We start from the raw sequence: 18,940 nt of genomic DNA on the forward strand, positions 1-18,940 counted from the left end.
TTAGTCTGCATGGAAAATGTTTTAGCTGTTTCAGTTCTGAGTGGCCTTTGCAATTTCTGGTGCTGATGATAAAGAGGGTCTTGTCATGTGCAGAAACATCCATAATGAACTGCACTGAAACAAATAGTTTTCTTCTATTTATAACGTTAGTTGCTGAGAAATCTCTTTGAGGGGAAGGGAAAAAGGAGGGAAAACTACAAAGTAACCTTTGGTACCTTCCATGTTCTGAGAAGATGCAAATGTACAGGAAAACTGTAAGGATTTTTATCTGAAAATATGTAAGGAATGTCGTTTTACTTTATATCCTGGGTAGTCATTTATAGTCAAAGTAAAGTTTGAGGATCTCTGATCATCAGCGACCCTGTTACTGAAATGCTTGCAGACAGTTTTTGGGCAAGGTGAAAGAGAGGATGTGATGCAAATATGACCTTTCCTTTTTTATTTTTGGCTTCTTTCAGTTTGTATCTCTGGTTTTCTGGCTCAAGGCTTCTCCCTTACCTCCAAATTCTGAAGAACTTAACAATTTTAGTATAGTTTGTCTTTAGAATTAGGGAAGAAAATGAGGAGGCAAAACCCCACAAGGCATTATATTGACTAAAAAATCACATTCATTTGAGCACTATTAGACTCTGCACCTTTTTTTGCCTTCTGCTTTAAGCCTCTGCAGTACACTTGCTTCCTGTTTTCAAGGGCTCCTCTGCAGTTAGAAGGTCTTTCTGTAATTGGAAGTGGAGAATTTAATTTATTTCTTGGACTCTGGGAGCTGAGGCTTTTAGAATATCACAAGCGGTGTTAAACTTCTGATTAAAATCAGAAGAGCTCATGTCCGCATAGCTTGCCAAAGCTGATCTGAGCAAGAGGATGGTCAAGGATCTGGAGTACTGACAGCGCTGGTTGCTCCAGCGTTCTCCAGTGCTGAGCTCCCAGTCAGAAAGTCCTTATGGGACCTTGAATGCTACAGGCTTGTTCTGCTCAGGGGAATAAGTTTTCCCTATTTTATCCAATAGCATACGAAATAGCAAATTGATCATGTAACTATGGTACAGAGGAAGTAGCATAAAAATCCTGTTGATAGGATTTGGACTGCTGTGTTCACTTCAAGGCTAAATAAGCTTTTGATTGTTTTAGTGCTTTTAGACATAGGAACTTTCTAAAGGTAAATAGATGCAAGGCATTTTGATCTACTGCCCATAAAGCAATAAATAATCAAAGATTCTAGTGAAGTGCTGCAGGAACCATAAATTACTTTTCTGGGTTTTGAGAATAAGAATTCTAAGCCTTCATCTTGTGTTAGCTTTGTTTTTTGGCATTAGGCTTGCCATGAGTTTATTATTGTGTTAATGAAAATACAGGACAAGTGTATAGAAATACAGCTACAACAGGAATGTGTTTCCTAGGTGAAGGAATAGTGGGAGCAATCTGAATCTCAGATATATTTTCAATCCATAAACATTTGCCTGTAGTTTGCCATTACTGTACCAAGAAGGGGATTTTTTTTTAGTTGATGATATAATGAGAGATCTTTTCCATGACAACTTTGCTGTAGGCTATTGAGTTTTCTTATGAACAGGTTTGTCATTTGGATTTTTTTGTTTTGTTTTCTATAACCTTCAGAAAATTAAAAAATAAGTTAACAGGAACCAGTTTTCCAGTTCAGAAAATATAAACTCTATCATAATATAGTATTAACTACTGAATAATATTTACTCAGTTATATACATCCTGGAGAGAATGTTAGTGGCAAGTAATAATGGCATGTTTCTGTAGGCCAGTAAGCAACATGGCCAATATTTCTAGATTTTGGCTGGATTAAGCACTCTTTCAGTATTTACAATAATGAACTCCTTAAAATTAAACAAAACTATAAACAAAATAAAACAAAAATATCCAGTTAGGTTGACTTGCTGGGAACTATTGAGCTTCTCCGGCAATTTGATTGTCCTGTCCCCTCACTGCCATCTACTCACCAGAACAGTCACCTTTTGGATGTGGTTTTTAGAAAGACTAAAGAACAACCATAGTACGCTCTCTTGTAGGACTGTAAGGCAAAACATCTGCTCTATGTGCACATTTCTGACTTTCACTACTCCAGAAGAAGCTGAAGTGGAGCAAAACTGGGGGCAGTAGGGCAAACAGAAGAACTGTCAGCACGTAAGGGACAAGCAGAGCAAAGACCTGCCAAGGAGGAGCAGCATCAGAGAACCACAAAGCAAATAGGTGAGAAATTTGATGAACACAGGTAAAAGAGACAGGGCATGGTAGCTATTTGAAGAAATGTACTACTCAAATGTTTTCCCCCATGGCCCAAGCAATCCAAGGAGGGAGCAGGAGGAGTTTGTTGCATCAACTAGGACTTACTGTGCTTCTCTCTTTGTCTTGCCTTCCTGAGGTGAAGCTACTCTCTGCTTCACTGGGGCATGTATGACTCGCCAGATGATGTCACTGGGGTTAAAAGAACTGTTCCTAAAGAGGGGAAGGAGAGAAGAGAAATCATATTGATGGTGTTGTAAGCCTGACCCTATGTACCAGCAAACCTTCTCTGATTCTTGATGAAGCTGGACTCTGCCTTGTGAAGCTGCCTTGACTTTTCTTATTGCCCTTCTTTCCCTTAAAGGGAACCACTTTGCATGTTTCAGTGGAATGAAATAAGAATATCTTCTAAAGTGATAATTAAAGGGTTCCTTCACTATTTCACCGACTCTGCCTCTGAGCCAAAGTATAGAAGAGGATTTATTTATTTTTTTTCCAAATGCCAAATGGCATGGTAGAATTCTTTTGTAGTTTCAAAAATGTGTCTGTAGGTTCATATTAATCAGAGCCTATTTTCTCTTGGCAGTCTTCTAAGTTGTTTTCTATATTCTTTCTGTCACGTTGAAAATGGGAACCTATTTTCATAAGCTAAGGCATCTTGGTAAACAATGAGAAGCATCCCAGTTGCTGAGTTTGGCAAGTGCTCCTCCTTAATGCTAGCTGTTATTTAGTTACCATGGTTGGCTGCAGTCCTCATGAAGGAATCTAGTGAAACAAATCAGGCAGCCTGTAGATTACCACAGTCGAGGTTGTGTTTGAGGCGGTTTGAGGTCTTGTGGATTCTCATTCCTTGTGTGGAGCCGAAATTACAATATGCATGTGGCTGTGTTTGAGGGGAAAAAATGCCTTTCCTTCAAACCCAGGCAGAGGCCAATTTGTAACAGTCTTTATAAGCTCATGCTGTGCTAGAGTCCAGGATAGATGATACATTCCTTTCAGGCATTGGCAAAAAGACTGGCTTACTGTTAAACTGCCAGTCCTGTTGCTTATTGCATTTAACCCATCAAAAGCAATGGCCCTGTGTATATGGCTGGCTGTGGTGTGGTTTCTCTGCATCATGGTACCAGTGGGAACGGCAGTGGTTTTACTGTCAGCAATTCTGGGTGCCTCGTGCTGCTGGGAGTAAGCAGGGGAAGTTTGACAGGACTTGCTCTCAACTGCAGTTTTTCTTGTTTTAATAACCACTGTCAGGAGTGTTCTCCAAGTTGACTGCACTGCCCCTTTTTAATCAGTCAGAAGTTTCTCAGTGCCTGGAATAGAACACTTCCTATCAATTTTTGTGTTTACTTTTGAGGTAAAAATTTGGAAATCTTCTGTTTTTGAGGTCTAAAATACAGTCTAGAATTCCTTTTCAGCCCTTGTCAATACTGGCTTTTACAGCTAGAGGTTCTGGCTGTTTTGGATCCACCAAACATACTAGGTAATAGCTTTTGTTTTTTGTATTTGGCGCATTTCCCCCCCCCCCCAAGCTCTTTTACTTTGGTCAAGCTGAAAATGAAGCTGCTTTTATCCAAAACTAAGAAATTCTGTGCCTGTGTAACAAAGATTAGAAATGTCATCTCCGTCTTATCTCTGATTTGAATCCTTAAAGGTGATTTGGCCATAGAGAACCCAAGAACATAGAACAGATGGTGAAAGGGGAAGTAAGATACTAGGACTTGTCCTGTTCTTTTTACTAATGAGAGCAAACTCATGGTTGTGAGAGTGCTTTTAAAATGGGCTGAATCTTGTTCCCTTTAAACACAGAAATAAGTAAAACCCATCATCTGTACAGTTTATAACACTGTCCAACACATAGGTTGTAGAGGAGGAAAGAATCTTGTGTTGAGTTTGTAGGTTTTTATAAGACCAAACCTAATGATGATGCTTATGATGGTTGTCCAGCTGTTGTATTTCTCTGCGGGTTATCAGATAGATGATGGTAGTTAAAAAAGATGGCTGGGAACACGATTGCCTGTTCTGTAGGTTCCTATCTTGATCTAGGCAAATTGTTGTGTTGCACTTTCAATAGCAAGCCAAATTGTCTGCCTAACTGGTCTGCAAGGCAAAGCTATGTTTTTTCAGGCCTGCAAAGGTGATGGGCTTCAGAATGTCTAGTGGGAAATACATCACCTCTGTTAGTTTCCTCTTGAATAAATAGTTCTAATCTGAGTTTCTGTGATAGGGTAGAGAGCTTTTTTCCCCTCTAGTTTATATTAATGAGTCTTGTTTCCAAACTTGCAAGGAGAGTCAGAATAACTGGAAGATAACTTCTAAATGCAGGTTACAAATAGAAAATATTTGACTTGGGTACCCGAGACAGTAACCCATATACCTGTCTTGCTCTGCTTGTTAATTACTTTCTCCTTTCTCTATTCCTTTTGTGTGTTTGTTTTGTTTTGTGGTTTTTTTTTGTTTTTTTTTTTTTGGTTTTTTTTTTGGGGGGGGGGGGGAAGGGAAATGGTCTGTTCTGTTTTCAGTGATGCTTCCAAAATTAGTTATGTTACAATAGGAACCATTAAAATATACCTGATGAAAGATAAGATAGGCAACTTTTTGTTACCAAGTGCCAGAGTAAGGGGAAAACTTTAAGAGTATTCAGGTGCTATTAACTTTTCAAGGATAATTCAAGTCCTAGCCAGTTTGCAAAAATGTATCAATGTTGTGGGAGTGGAAAATAGCCCTTTTTAATTTGAGTTATAATTCTGTAGCAACTCATAATAGATACCTCTCTAATTCTGTTGTATGTAAACTACTGATGCGTTTTGCTCAAAATAAAGCAATTGCATTGAGAGAAAGAAGGAAAAGTTACAAGACTTTAGAATGAATACACTCAGGTGTGGGCCAAACCCTCAGTAGGTTAGATCGGCAGTGATTTCTTTTGAGGATATGGCTTGTTTATTTGCTTTGTTTTCATGAATTTGTTTACCACCTTGATGTCTGTAGTAGCAGAGTTGCTTTCTCATTCTAAACAAGGTGCGGCTGACACAGGCAAAACCCTTTGCCGTGCTCTATTGTGTTTGTGCTGGAGGTAAGAGCAATTTGGCCTCCCAGCCTCTTTGCATCTATCAGCTATTTTGCTGAGATGTGTAAATGGAGTATGAGTAATTCGTGAACTTTTGCCTACCAGAGGTGAGACAGATGCCTCATATTTCACACAGTTTTCATTTTCTGTGTTTCTGGCCTGAAACAGAGCCAGCTGTGATCTGTAAGAGCAATTTTTTAGAGTGGTCAAGAGTATATTTCCTGCCTGTTCTATTCTACCTGCTTCCCATTTTCACAGCAGTCAACACTGAATATTTTCTGTGTGTACATTAGTGAGAGGAGCCTTCATGTGCTGTGTAGAGACCATCAGTAACTTAGACGAAAAGCCTATTAGCCTCTTCCTTGTGAGTGGATCCATGCCATTGCGAAGACCTCATTCATTTCATTGGCAGTACAGGCAAAACAGCCAGTAGAATGGAGAACCTAAGAATACGGGCTAAATATTTTCCAGCCTATAGCAGTACAGAAGTGAATTGCATGATTTCAAAGGCTTGTTGTCAGTAATGTCAATATGTGACATTATTTTTCCTCTCTTGATGTTAGTATTGAACCACATCAGTTATATTATTACAGTATACTGTAAAAAACATGTTGCCTTTCTGTGTGTGTGGTTGCAGCAGATGTGGCAAGTATGTTCAACTTGTGACTTTTTATAATGAACGTAATGCCTGTGAATTAGGGGGCAGGCACCAGGCTCTCATTAAGGATTTTAATAGCTTGCTTTCTTAAAAAAAAAAAAAAAAATGTTTAAAAGTGAGCAATTAAAGATACTTCATAACTAATTGCTTTGAGAATGGGCTGCTACATGGAATATGCTCTATTATATGATTGTTTGATTTTGTATTAAGGAGCACATCTCTGCTGTGGTAAAATTTAATTTTCTGCAGTGTAACTGCATGCTGAGGTAGCAGCTATTTGGATTTGCTGCAGCTCTTTCTTTCTACAGATACATGTAATAAAAATGCCATAAATCAGCTGTAACTGTCACACGACTGTGTGGCATAGGAGTGTCAGTGATGCACAGTGAATCCTCCACGGATAGGTGGCTTACCCAGTTTGCAGGTAAGTATGTCATATATATGGCTATGAAGACACAAGCTATGTGTAGTTCAGCAGGGCTCTTAGTTGTGTTGCAGAACTCTGCAAAGGCAAATCTTTCCTGCTGTCACAGCCAGCGTGGATCTGAAAGTCCCAGAGTGCTGTGTTGCCTAAGCCAGCCCTGAAAAGCCCTGCTGAACCTGGTCTGCTCAAGCAAATTGAGACTGAAGGAGGAGACAGTCAGCAGCATGGCTCTGCATGACCAGGTATCAGCTTGAGGCCTGCAGCCCATGCTGGAGCCTTTTGGGTGCAGGCCTCCTGCAGGCAGGCTCTGTACCCTGGCTGGGCAAGAGGTGGTGACCAGCTGAATGAAGGTGCTTATGGTCCATGTGCTGCTTGGTGGGACTGACTGCAGGCTGTGTCCTTTCAGAATAGGAGTGATGTCATGTCTGACCCACCTCTGCACAGCCACTTGGGTGTCTAATGCATCCCAAAATATGAAATGTGATGCATCTCTGGGTTACTTCATTACCTGGAAATACTCAAAATAAAGGAGAATTAACTGTGTTTTTCTGTGTAATGCTGGTTACGCTAACTCCTGATACTGAAGCTCCTGTTGATAATATTAGTGACCCTGTCTGTGCCACACAATAGGACTTGAACGGAGGTTCTCTCTCTTCTTAAAAAAGGGTGGCTCGCCATCTCTCTTAATCCCACTTGTGTACAGATAAGCCGTGTCTATGTGACAATGGTAACAGCTTAAAGGAAAAGTCATATTGGTAGTGTTGCAAATGTATTTGTAGCTTTATTTTGATGCTGCTTAGTAGCTGAGAAGGAGGAGGAGATAATGCAATGGGAAAAATTAGGAATTGCTACTTATGTGATTGATGCACTGTTCGGAGACCAGTGTTCTAGAAACTGCTTTTTGTATTTGTGTTCTGGAAAAATAGTGGCCTGAAAGAATAGAAACACATAGATACAGAAAATATGTTGATGTAGATGGCTTACATGTTTACATTCTCCAATACAAAAGGAAATTTCTCTCTAGGAATGTATTTGGTAATGTATACAATTCAGTCTGCCATGAATAGCAAAGGGAAATTTTCCCAAAAGATAAATAACGAGGCTAGAAATACGTTTTTTACAGTTGTTTTCTGCAATGAGGAGGTGTTGGTTTCATTGTACTATGCAGTATACGGTTCTTTTTCAGGTGAAATTAAATTTTGCTACTAATGGAAAATAATTCTCCTAATAGGAGTTACCTACTTTCAGCTACACAACAGGGACAGTAAGCCTAGATACTATCACTAATGAATACCTGGGTATAATAACTACATGCTTTACTGACAAATGTAGTAAGTGAGGACAAAGAGGGGAAGTGAGTTCCTGAAAGGTTTAGTTTCTAAAGACAGCTGAAGATGTGTGAGTACTGGTAGATGCTGTAAGTAGAAGTGGAAAAAACACAGTATGATCTGTGTGTCTCTTCTTGTTTGTGTTCTTCAATGTGTGAAGTTCTCTGTTGGACAGAATTGATGTATGTCATACTGCAGTTGCTCTACAACTATTTAGAACTGTATGAGCAAAAATACAAACAGAAATTGGCTAATAATAATTCAGATCACAGGACCCTTCATTCTATGAGAGGCAGACTGTAAAAACATTTTGATTTTTTTTTCCTGAGTGGATTTTCAGAAACAATGATTGAAATTTCCTTCCTTCACCCTCATGTATGTAACATTACAGTAGTAAACGTTCCCTTGATCCTTGGGATGCTGGCTGTTAATTGCATCCGACGTGCTTCATGTTCTTGTTAATGTTCATTGAGTTTATCAGGAAATTTGCAATATTTGGTTATTTTTGATATAGCCTTGTCACCTGGAATTCAGTGCTAATGCAAGAACCTCTTGATTCTGAGCAGCTGGAATTAGCAATTGGAAAAAGGGTCAGTAATTACATAACCATAAGAAATTGTCGGGATTCAAGTGACTTGTTGAGTTTGCTCAATGGCAACTTCTACATATGCAAGTGGTAAGAGAGTGATAGACTACAGACCAGCTCTGGCTTTGAGATTTGAAAGCTTGAGCAAAATATGCAGATTTATGATTTTTTTGGAATATTAGTCCTTCCTAGGAGCATGTTGTTAAGTGCTGTCTGTCTAGGAAATGTACAGTGCGTTCTGCATGACAGTCAATTTTAGCACGTTGCATCCTTTTGACATATGTGACATATTCCTGCTGACTGCAGGATATGGACATGTTGGTACATGTAGTACCAATATTTGCTGGCAGAAACTAATTAACACTTATCATTTCTGATTAATTTTCTATCTTTGCAAATGCATCAACTTAAAAATCAGTTTGATACTAGATGAATCCCCCAAAAAAGGATCAGACTGTAACTGATATGAGGTTGATTATCAGATTACAGAGCATGAAGGTGCTATCTCAGTAGCTATTTTCTACAATTGTCATAACAATGTAACTGGTGCAAAAAAATTGTTAATGCTGTTTCATATATGTAGGAGGATTCACTTAGCAATAAGGATCATTTTAAATATATGCTTTTTCTTTAACTTCTTTCTTTTTAGAGGAGCAATCTCAAGATTATTCTGTGTATGCTTTTTCTCTAACTCATTACTTCCTTTTGTAGTAGCAATCTCAGGTTAAGTCTGTACAAAGCACAAACACTTTTTTTAAGACTAATTGTGTTTCTGTACTCTAGCTGCAAGATTTTTCTGTTGGAAGTTGGTTTCATTCTTTCATGCAACCTTTTATTCTGAACCATTTTTTAAATCACAAATCATACCTTCTGCAGTAACATGGAAAAGAAAGTATTTTTGTTGCTACAAGAGTTAGTATAAGTTTACGCAGTCTAAACACTGGACTGAACTTGATCTGTTTGCCTTTAACTGCGGTCGCCATTTAGCTCTTAGTTGTGATTGGGTTAGTTGTCAGTAATTGTGTTTGCTGTCTCGCTGGGGGCTGTGATGAAGAATGCTTGGAACTGGGGCATTACACAGATAATATCATGATGAAACAGCTGCAGCTTAATCATAATGAAATATGTGTAGGGGCCTTAGGACCTATATTCTGGAAATTTTTATTACACTTAATTCCCACATTTAACCTTTTTAGGAAAAGAAAATCTCCCTGCAGTTAGAAGAAATAGATGTAAGATTATAATAGTAAGAATTAAGAAACAAATCTCATAGCCCTCTTGCTTTAGGGAGGAAGCAATTCTTGTTTGTTTTTGCCCCAGGTGAAATTTTTCGCCTAATTTTTCTGATCTTTTGCATGTCTAGACCTGAATGTCTTATGTTGCAGTCTTTTCAGCTGGGAAGCCCAGGGCAGTGCAGCAGTGCTATCAGTCGGTGCTGCTGCTCAGCAGCACAGAGCACTGCCCTTCTCAGAGGTTAGGCAGTCAGTTAGAGGTCCTGCGTGTTCTGAAAGCAGAGGGACTTTTCTGATGACTCTGGGATCAAGATTTCCCCCTTTATCCTCAGAAAACAGAGGCTGAGGACTTAGCTTAAATTTCAGTCCATGGTATGATATCTTGGAACATTTCTTGAAAATTGCTAGGCTGATAATTTTCTGTGAAAAGTATTGCTTCCTTTAAATTGATCAAGGCTGAGCAATGCAGTGATAAATTATGCATAATAAATACTTATACAGTAAGATATTTTAGAAGTAATTGTTCGCTATTGCATTGACCAGGCCTCTAATTGCATTAATTGATGGGACAAAAGCCTGATTATTAAGGTAACCTTCTTAAATTCGAAACAAAAAGTGAGTAGCAGAAAGGATTGAAACAACATACTGTTGGAAAGTAACCAAGTGCAGACACAGAAGACAAGAATGTGTATCAATTGTGGATGCATTTATCTGAGTTGCAGGCAATTATAAGAAGAAGAAACATAGTTTAAGGATGGGCTTGGGTTTCTGCTTGTTGGAGAATCTTATATGGCAGGTCTACTCTAATTGCTTTCATTCAGTGAAATAAATCAAGATGAGTTTATTCCCAGCAATTCCTTTCTCTGCAGCCGTCTTCCTGAATTTGCCTCATGTAGGCAAATAAGTCTACTTTCATAGGGAAACATCTTCCATTTGGGGGGATTTAAAAGGAAAAAAAAAAGACGACATTGGTATTTTTAAACAGGAGGACAGGGGGGACTTTCTGTGGAGGTATTGGTTCTGTTGCCTTGCTCTTGTGAAGTCTGATTCCCCAATTGTGTCTGTGCCCAGGCAAACCGGGATGCAGTAATCAGCCGCGCCCCTGATCAGCAGGATGACCGAGCTGTCAGCCTCCAGGATGCATCTGCAGTCTATGACCTCCTCAGTATCACGCTGGGCAGAAGAGGGCAGTATGTCATGCTTTCTGAGGTACCTCCTCCTGGCTTTTGCTGAAACTTCCACTCAATTTTTGCAAGCAAAACCGATCTTTTTGATAACAATTATTGGCTGCTGTTAGGGGAAATGAAAAGGAAGCTTAGCTATTTCTACTAATCTGCGGGTGCTACAGACCTATGGAAACACAAGCCAAAAATATATACAGAAGTTTTGAGACACTGAACTAATTTATATGTAGGCACTTGAACAGAGTGGCCATGATTTTAAGTAATGCTGTGTACTAGCAGAGCCCATTAATGGAGCAGAGGAAAATAGTTTTGTCTTTTTTTTTCCCTTAAAAAAAAAAAAAAAAAAGATACCCCCCCACACACACGCGCGCACACACATACCCCCCTGATCACAACAAGTTGTCACCCCTCATTTTATTGCTGAGCTATGCTAAGACATAAGATGTCAAAAGGAAAAAAAGTCTGACACTTCTTTCAACATATGCTTCTCAGTGCTTGGAGAGAGCTATGAAGTTTGCATTTGATGAATTCCACCTCTGGTACCAGCTTGCCCTGTCCATGGTTGCTTGTGGAAAGGTAAGATTCAAACCAAAAGAACTAAAAAGTGCATGTTTTACTCTGTTAGGGTGGACCTGGCCTATTTGGATGTGCAGAGTCGTGTATTTTGTGGGGATAAGGCTTCAGACAGCCTATGTGAAAGGTCAGTGCTCTCCTTGTAGACCGATCACTTTGTGATCAGTTTTGCATGTGGTAGTCTGTGTATCAGTTTTTCCACATAATGTTTGCTGCTCATTTTCAAGTGGATAGAGACTTTGTGCTTGGCCGTGGATTACAAAGCAGTATGCAGTTGTCCAGTTCCTCTTCAGATTTTTTGTAAATGTGCTTGGAATAAGAAAGATGTGTTTAAGAAAGTTTTTTGTTAACTTGCGCTGTGGCTTTGGGCTTATCCTCTCGCTAAACTGTGGGTTATCCTCTCGCTAAATCCAAGTGGGTTGACTTATCCTCTCGCTAAACTGTGGTTTCTCCATCTGATAAAGGAAATTTTAATATATTTTTTGCATAGAAAGATTGTGAGGATTAATGTTTTTAAGTGCTTTAATCTTGGTACAAAAGATACTATAGAAAAACAAAGCTGTGTGAGTGCATGCACAGGCATGTGTTTTAACATGGGGTTTATTGTTTTGTTTTTTTTTTTTTTTTTTTTTGTTATTTAATATTTATTAAAGCTGCCACTGAGATGAGTAAAGTCTTCTTGCAAAAGACAGGCTGAGGAAGCATGAACTTTGCTTTGCCTTAAAAGTGGTGGCTTCCTGCAGGATAAGTAAATAATGTTTTTAGCCTATTCATTCTAAAGACTGCAGTTGAAGACTCCCAGGAGTTGTGAGCAAAGTAATGCTGTGCAGTAGCAGAACATAGAATCATAGAATCAGTAAGGTTGGAAGGGACCTCTGGAGATCATCTAGTCCAACCTCCCTGCTCAGCAGGGTCACCTAGAGCATGTTAGACAGGGTTGCATCCACGCGGGCCTTGAAGATCTCCAGAGAAGGAGACTCCACAACCTCTCTGGGCAACCTGTGCCAGTGCTCCGTCACTCTCACAGTGAAGAAATTCCCCCTCACAGTCAGGCAGAACTTCCTGTGCTTCAATTTCTGCCCATTGCCTCTTGTCCTGTCACACCGGACAAATTAAAAGAGTTTGTTCCCGTCCCCTTGACACCCTCCCTTCAGGTCCTTATACATATTGGTAAGATTCCCCCTTAGTCTTCTCTTCCCCAGGCTGAACAGGCCCAGCTCTCGCAGCTGTTCCTCATAGGGCAGGTGCTCCAGTCCTCTGATCATCTTCGTAGCCTTACACTGGACTCTCTCCAGTAGCTCCATGTCTCTCTTGTAGTGGGGAGCCCAGAACTGGACACAGTACTCGAGATGAGGCCTCCCCAGGGCTGAGGAGAGGGGCAGGATCACCTCCCTTGACCTGCTGGCAACACTCTTCCTAATGCACCCCAGGAGACCATTGACCGCCTTGCTCACAAGGGCACATTGCTGGCTCATGGTCAACTTGTCATCAACCAGCACTCCCAGGTCCTTCTCTGCAGAGCTACTCTCCAGCAGGTCAGCCCCCAGCTTGTACTGGTGGCTAAGGTTATTTTTCCCTAGGTGCAGGACCCTGCACTTGCCCTTGTTGAACCTCACGAGGTTCCTCTCCGCCCAACTCTCCAGCCTGTCCAGGTCTCTCTGAATGGCAGCACAGCCCTCAGGTGTGTCAGCCACTCCTCCCAGCTTGGTATCATCAGCAGACTTGCTGAGGAGGCACTCTGTCCCCTCATCCAGGTCACTGATGAAGAAGTTGAACAGGATGGGAGCCAGTCCTGAGCCCCAGGGGACACCACTAGCCACAGGCCTCCAGCTAGACTCCACGCCACTGATGATGACCCTCTGAGCTCTGCCTTTCAGCCAGTTCTCAATCCACCTCACTGTCCGCTCGTCTAACCCACACTTCCTGAGCTTCTCTAGGAGGATGCCATGGGAGACAGTGTCAAAAGCCTTGCTGAAGTCAGAGTAGACAACGTGCACTGCTCTCCCCTCATCTACCCAGCCAGTCATTCCATCCTAGAAGGCTATCAGCTTGGTTAAGCAGGCTTTCCCCTTGGTGAATCCATGCTGGCTACTCCTGATCACCTTCTTTTTTTCCATATGTCTGGAGAGGACATCCAGAATGAGCTGTTCCATTACCGTTCCAGGGATGGAGGTGAGGCTGCCTGGCCTATAGTTGCCTGGGTCCTCCGTCTTGCCCTTCTTGAAGACTGGAGTGACACTGGCTTTCTTCTGGTCCTCAGGCACCTCTCCAGTTCTCCAGGACCTTTCAAAGATGATGGAGAGTGGCCTGGCAACAACATCCGCCAGCTCCCTCAGTACCCGTGGGCACATTCCATCTGGGCCCATGGATTTGTGGATGTCTAGCCTGTCTAGAAGGTCTCTAATCCTATCGTCCTCAACCAAAGGAAAGCTTTCCATTCTCTCGACTTTCTCCCTCACATCCAGGCTACAGGATTCCTGGGGGCTGCCCTTAGCAGTGAAGACTGAAGCAAAGAAGGCATTCAGTAATTCTGCCTTCTCCGTATCCCTTCTCACCAGGGCCCCCACACCATTCAGTAGTGGGCCCACATTTTCCCTAGTCCTCCTCTTGCTGCTGATGTGTTTGAAGAAGCCCTTCCTGTCGTCCTTGACATCCCTTGCCAGACTCAGTTCCAGCTGGGCCTTAGCCTTCCTCGCAGCCTCTCTACATACTCTGACTGCATTCCTGTAATTCTCCCAAGTAGCCTGTCCCCTCTTCCACATTCTGTGTATTTTCTTCTTCTGTCTGAATTTGACCAAGAGCTCCGTGCTCACCCATGCAGGTCTCCTGACCCTTTTGCTGCACTTCTTACGCGAATGCACCACTCTTGAGCTTGGAAAACATGTAATATGTGTCTAGACTCTGTGTCCATGGAATACAAGGGATGGGCAGAGAATTACTTTATTCAAGGGACCAGTTGTTTGCCAAATGATAACTACTTCTGACCTTTTATGGATCTAAGCTGAACTGGGAACAGTGGCTTTTGAGTGAAAGCTGGAGATGAATATACAGTGTCATGCTTTTGGAAAGTCATTGTCATCTTGTGGTGTAAAAGTGCCAGCACAGCTTGCAAGAGGTCTGAAGGGATTGTTTTGCTTGTATGAGCATAGATAAAACCCTATCTGGCTATTGCTGTGCTTCATACTTCAAGAAAATGGCAAACCATTGAGAGAAGGTCTGAAAAAGAGAGTGTATGGCTAAGAATGGCTACAGGTATAGGTTACAGAACTGGAGAAAGATTGAAAGGAATGGATTTTTTTACCCAGGGGTGGTGGTGGTGGGAGGATGGTCCAATAGAGCAATAAGTTTTCAAGTGCTATTGCAAAGGGGTTAATAATCTTGTCTGTGTTGGGTAGGACAAGATATGATGGTTTTCAGTTGCTGCAAGATCAGTTCATGATAACTACGAGGAGGCACAAAAAACCATAGACGTTGTGGCACGCTGTAAAAAGATCACCTGGGGAGGCTGTGTGGCTGGGAATCTGTGGAACATCCTAGACAAGTATCAATCAGCAGTAATCCCCCTATAAGCGCCCCTGTAAGGATGGAATAGTGAGCCAGGACTGGGACCTTGTGAGCTCTGACTCTGTATTGTGGCTCCATGTTGTGACTTTTATAAATCAGCTATATCTGTTACACTGGAAAGGAGATACCAAACCTCTGACAAAGCAGAGTAGATACAGGAACAGCAGGGAACTGCAGGGGAATATTTTGTAAGAGGGACTCACAAATTCCTGTAGGAATTCAGAACAAGCGTTTTGAAACCCAATTATAAATAAAAAAATGGTAGCTAGGCTTAATCACATACAGGGAAACCTGAAGCTACTGCTGGTATAGCTGAACAACGAGCTTGGTGCTGTGGTGCTAATACCTTACACTGGCCTATGTCAGGTGCTAGTTTTAGAAGTCAGATCCAACTCCCCTTGGCATTCAACTGGAGTTAGCACGTAGCTGCCCTCTGGGCCTTTGCAAATCCTCTGGATATCCAATCTCTTGGTCCTCAGGACAACAATAACAAGATAGGCTATGAAGGAAAGGCACAGTATCTTCCCATAAACACTGTTTTATTGGCCTTTCTGGTTGTATACTTGTTTCTCAAGAGCAAACAAAGTTGTAGCTCCAGTAATCTGCCGGAGAAAAAATCTAGATATAACTATTGATGACTGTTTGGTTTAATTAATTGATGGTTTAATCTTAGACTAGTATGGAGGAGAGATATTTAGTCTCTAGCAATTTGTATGGTTGCATACAAATTCTCCCTGTATGATTGCATACCTCTTCTGCTTCCCTGGTAGATACTGTATTTATGGTATTAAAAAAAAAAAAAGCCATAAAGATCAGCATAATTAACTGTCTCTGTAACTGTCCCTTCCTTTTAGTGTTTGAAATGTCGTATCTTTCTGCCCAAACTTTAAATGTTTGGGAGGTAAAATGGCCGGATCTTGCCAATTGATGTAACAGTAATAAATGCTCTAAGCCTTATGTGGGGAAGAAGGAATTCCCTTACTCAAGAATCCCATCTGTGCAGCATTTCATTTTTAATCCCAAAGTATTCCCTGAGGATTCCTATACTCTGCAATGCGTCATCTTGCTAATGGGAGATGTGGCATACATTTTTCTACTGTTTTGCAGCTGGATAGCAGGACAGAGTTCATTTCAATATAAGTGCTCCAGTGAAGTGGGAAAAACTGATGAGGAAACGTGGTCTGTCTAGGCCACAGAATGCAGAGCACGTTTTTATAGGTAAAAGATCTGTTTTCACCTGTCTCTCAGTCACAGACAATTTCTGATCTCATTTCTTGGTAATGAGATCTCACATCCTGCAATGTTACTTGTTCTGCAGTACAGCAAATAATGCTCACAGATCTTGTGTATGACAGGAACTCTTTTATCAACCTGTAAATGCTGGAAACGTCACTATTTTTTAACGTATTTTTAGTGTTTTCAAAGTCTGCCCTTTAAGAAAGTACTGTAAAGTCTATCTTGCTTTCTCTTCCACACTACATTTAACTAGTTTTACTTTGCATATTGATCATCTTCAGGTCAAGTCAATTGAATTGAACTTCAAACTATTTTCTCTCTCTGCCAGCCAACAGATTGCCAGTGGTGGCTGTCATTTTTTGCAAGTGATCAGTCTGAATGTCAAGTGAGCCAAACTAAGCTCATTACTATATGTACGCTTGAGTTTACACATTATTTTAAAAAGCATGACTCCTAACAAAAATAGGCACATCACTTCAGAAAGTTCTTGTAGAGCAAGTGACGCCTTAGGGCTTCATAAAAACAGTGAATGAGAAAGCTCAGAGATGCATAACCTTCCTCTCTGTCTTCTATCGACTTAAGTAATAGAAATAATGGAGTGACAGTGGATGCACTTTCCTGTGCTGCTTCATGCCTTGCACACTGAGAAAAGATAGTGTAGTTTGGTTGTTTATTAATTCTGGAGTACAATGACTTTCTTGGCAATACCTGTATGTATTTTCTGAACAAAAGGAGTATGTTTTCTTCAAAAAATTAAAATCCAGCATGAAATTTGGAAGACTGCTGTAGGCAGTTTTAGATAAAATGGTGGGAAAGCCTAGGCAATGGCAAAGATATCTACTGTAAGAAAGAGATTCTGAGAGGCCCTTTAGCACCAGATTCAATTCTTGGTAGGCAAGAACAAGGTTTCAGTCAGTCTAATGCAGCACCCCTGTTCTTCTGCACTGGTTTTGGAATCCTGGAGGCTGAACTTCACTGCTGCTTTAAGTTGTTCCTGCTGGTAACAACCATCAGTATTTGGTAATATGACGGGCGGAGGCTGGGTGGCTGTAGTAGTTCCTTGGCTCCGTCATCTACTGGCAGGCTGGAGTCTGAGGGACAAATGGTATGAGAGCCCAGAGCTGTCCTGCAAAGTCCTCAGGCACTGGAACGAGCCACTGTCCTGTTGCTAAATGAGTGCAGTAGGTTGAATCTGCTTCTCTCAAGACTTTCAGAAAGTAAAACTGACTTGTATTCAGCAGAGTGGTGGAAGGAAGGAAAAAGCTTTTACAGAGCAGAGAAGACTGTGTGAAGAGAAAGATGGCGGTTTGGGGCAGGCTTGTTTGCTGCTGCTGCATGTCAGCTAAGCAGCTTTGACTGAAAGTGGTGGAGGTTAATGGCACACAGCACTTCTGCAGACTTGGGCAGCTCAATTGAGGCATCCGAAATTTGAGGAAAAATTATCAAATGAGAGGTTTAGCTGATGTATTGCAAGGGATGGGAATAGGGTCCTTCTGTGCTTGTGAGCACTTCCCTGGCCTCGAACCAGTGGTATCAGTTGTGTCCTGCCACATGGGATGCAGCCAAGGTGTCCCAAAGTATCACTGGAGCCGTTTGGGAGTAGAAACTCAGAAGCGCATCATGGGACTGGACTCCAATTTGAACAGTTCTTCAGAAAGTCTTCTGTACCTACATCTGTAGCTCTTTCCCTTAAACAGCATCATAGATAAAAAGATGAATTAATAACACAAATGACGTACCTTGAGCAATATAAAGCAATGTTAATGTCTCCTTGGCTTGGCAGTCAGAAGAGAGACAAGATTTGTATTTAATGGCAGTGATGTGCAGGTTTTCTGGAGGTGGAGGAAATGTCTTTAGGGATATCTGTGAAATTATTCTGTGAATGCTGAGTGTACCTTTTCTAAAAGCTCTGGGTACCAAAGCTGAGTTATTGAGCTCACAGCAGTCTTAAAGTGATCTTTCATGTCTAGTGGGTATTTATTAAGGCTTTTGGAGTATTCAGTGCATAGCATTTTTCATGCACAGATTTAGTATTTCTGCTCTAAAAAAGGCTTGATTTGTGAGTTATAAGCTGTAGGATTGATTGTATGTGCTCTGTTGAGAGGAGGGGTGTGGTGTGATGCAGTCTGGGACCAGCTGCAAGAGGCTTGAAATATTCACTGGGAGGGAATGGACCTGCTCCTGCCCCCAGCCCTTGTGCTGATGTAGGGTGTGAAGAGCAGGAAGACAGGCATAAGGGAAGAGCCCTAGAGCAGCTGAAAGGGCTGTGGGGAAGAGTCCTGTGAGAGGCCAGTGGAGCTGCAAGTGGTTACCTGGAGGCGAAGGCTAAGTTCAGCATGCTTTGTGGTAGGATCACAGACTGGCTGTTTGCTTATGGTACACCACTGCCTGGCCTCTTGTCCAGTGTTTACAGAAGACCATCAGGCTGGCGCTTGTCTTTAGGACAGCGATTGTGCGAATTAGGAAGTGAATGCGTCACTGCTGATCCTCCCTGGCCCCTGCTAGCCTGTGCTGAGGACACTCTAGGGACGAGCAATATTACCATATAAATAAGATAGACTGGTAGGAGGAGGATTAAACTCCAAGCATGGCACCTTGCAAAGTGAGGCAAATGAAGCTGCTTTTAACTCCAGGAAATGCTCCTCTGTGCTCTTAACCTTCCTATGTTCCTTCATGCTTAAGGGAAAGAGGGAGTAATAGCCATGCTCATCTACCTGGAATATTTTCTTAACACAATGCTCCAGGAGGTGTCTGGTGTGATGCAAAGGGAAATATTCATATTCTTCTTGGCCTCTGTCATTCAATTGTTTTGCTGAGGGACTGCATGCCTGCTCTCCTGGA

The 18,940-nt window shown here is 41.5% G+C and overlaps 1 protein-coding gene across 5 annotated transcripts in view; it reads left to right on the forward strand.

Moving 5' to 3' along the window:
* Positions 1 to 18,940, forward strand: part of TTC7A (tetratricopeptide repeat domain 7A) — a 183,111-nt gene that overhangs the window by 36,142 nt on the left and 128,029 nt on the right. For all 5 annotated transcript variants that reach the window (XM_062571935.1, XM_062571934.1, XM_062571936.1 and 2 more), the window contains 2 exons: positions 10,614 to 10,751; positions 11,219 to 11,302. In XM_062571935.1, the coding sequence (XP_062427919.1) occupies positions 10,614 to 10,751; positions 11,219 to 11,302 (222 nt within the window). The remainder of the gene's footprint in view (positions 1 to 10,613; positions 10,752 to 11,218; positions 11,303 to 18,940) is intronic.

This window comes from Rhea pennata, chromosome 3 (genome assembly GCF_028389875.1).
Source record: "Rhea pennata isolate bPtePen1 chromosome 3, bPtePen1.pri, whole genome shotgun sequence".
NCBI classification, from domain to species: Eukaryota; Metazoa; Chordata; class Aves; order Rheiformes; family Rheidae; genus Rhea; species Rhea pennata.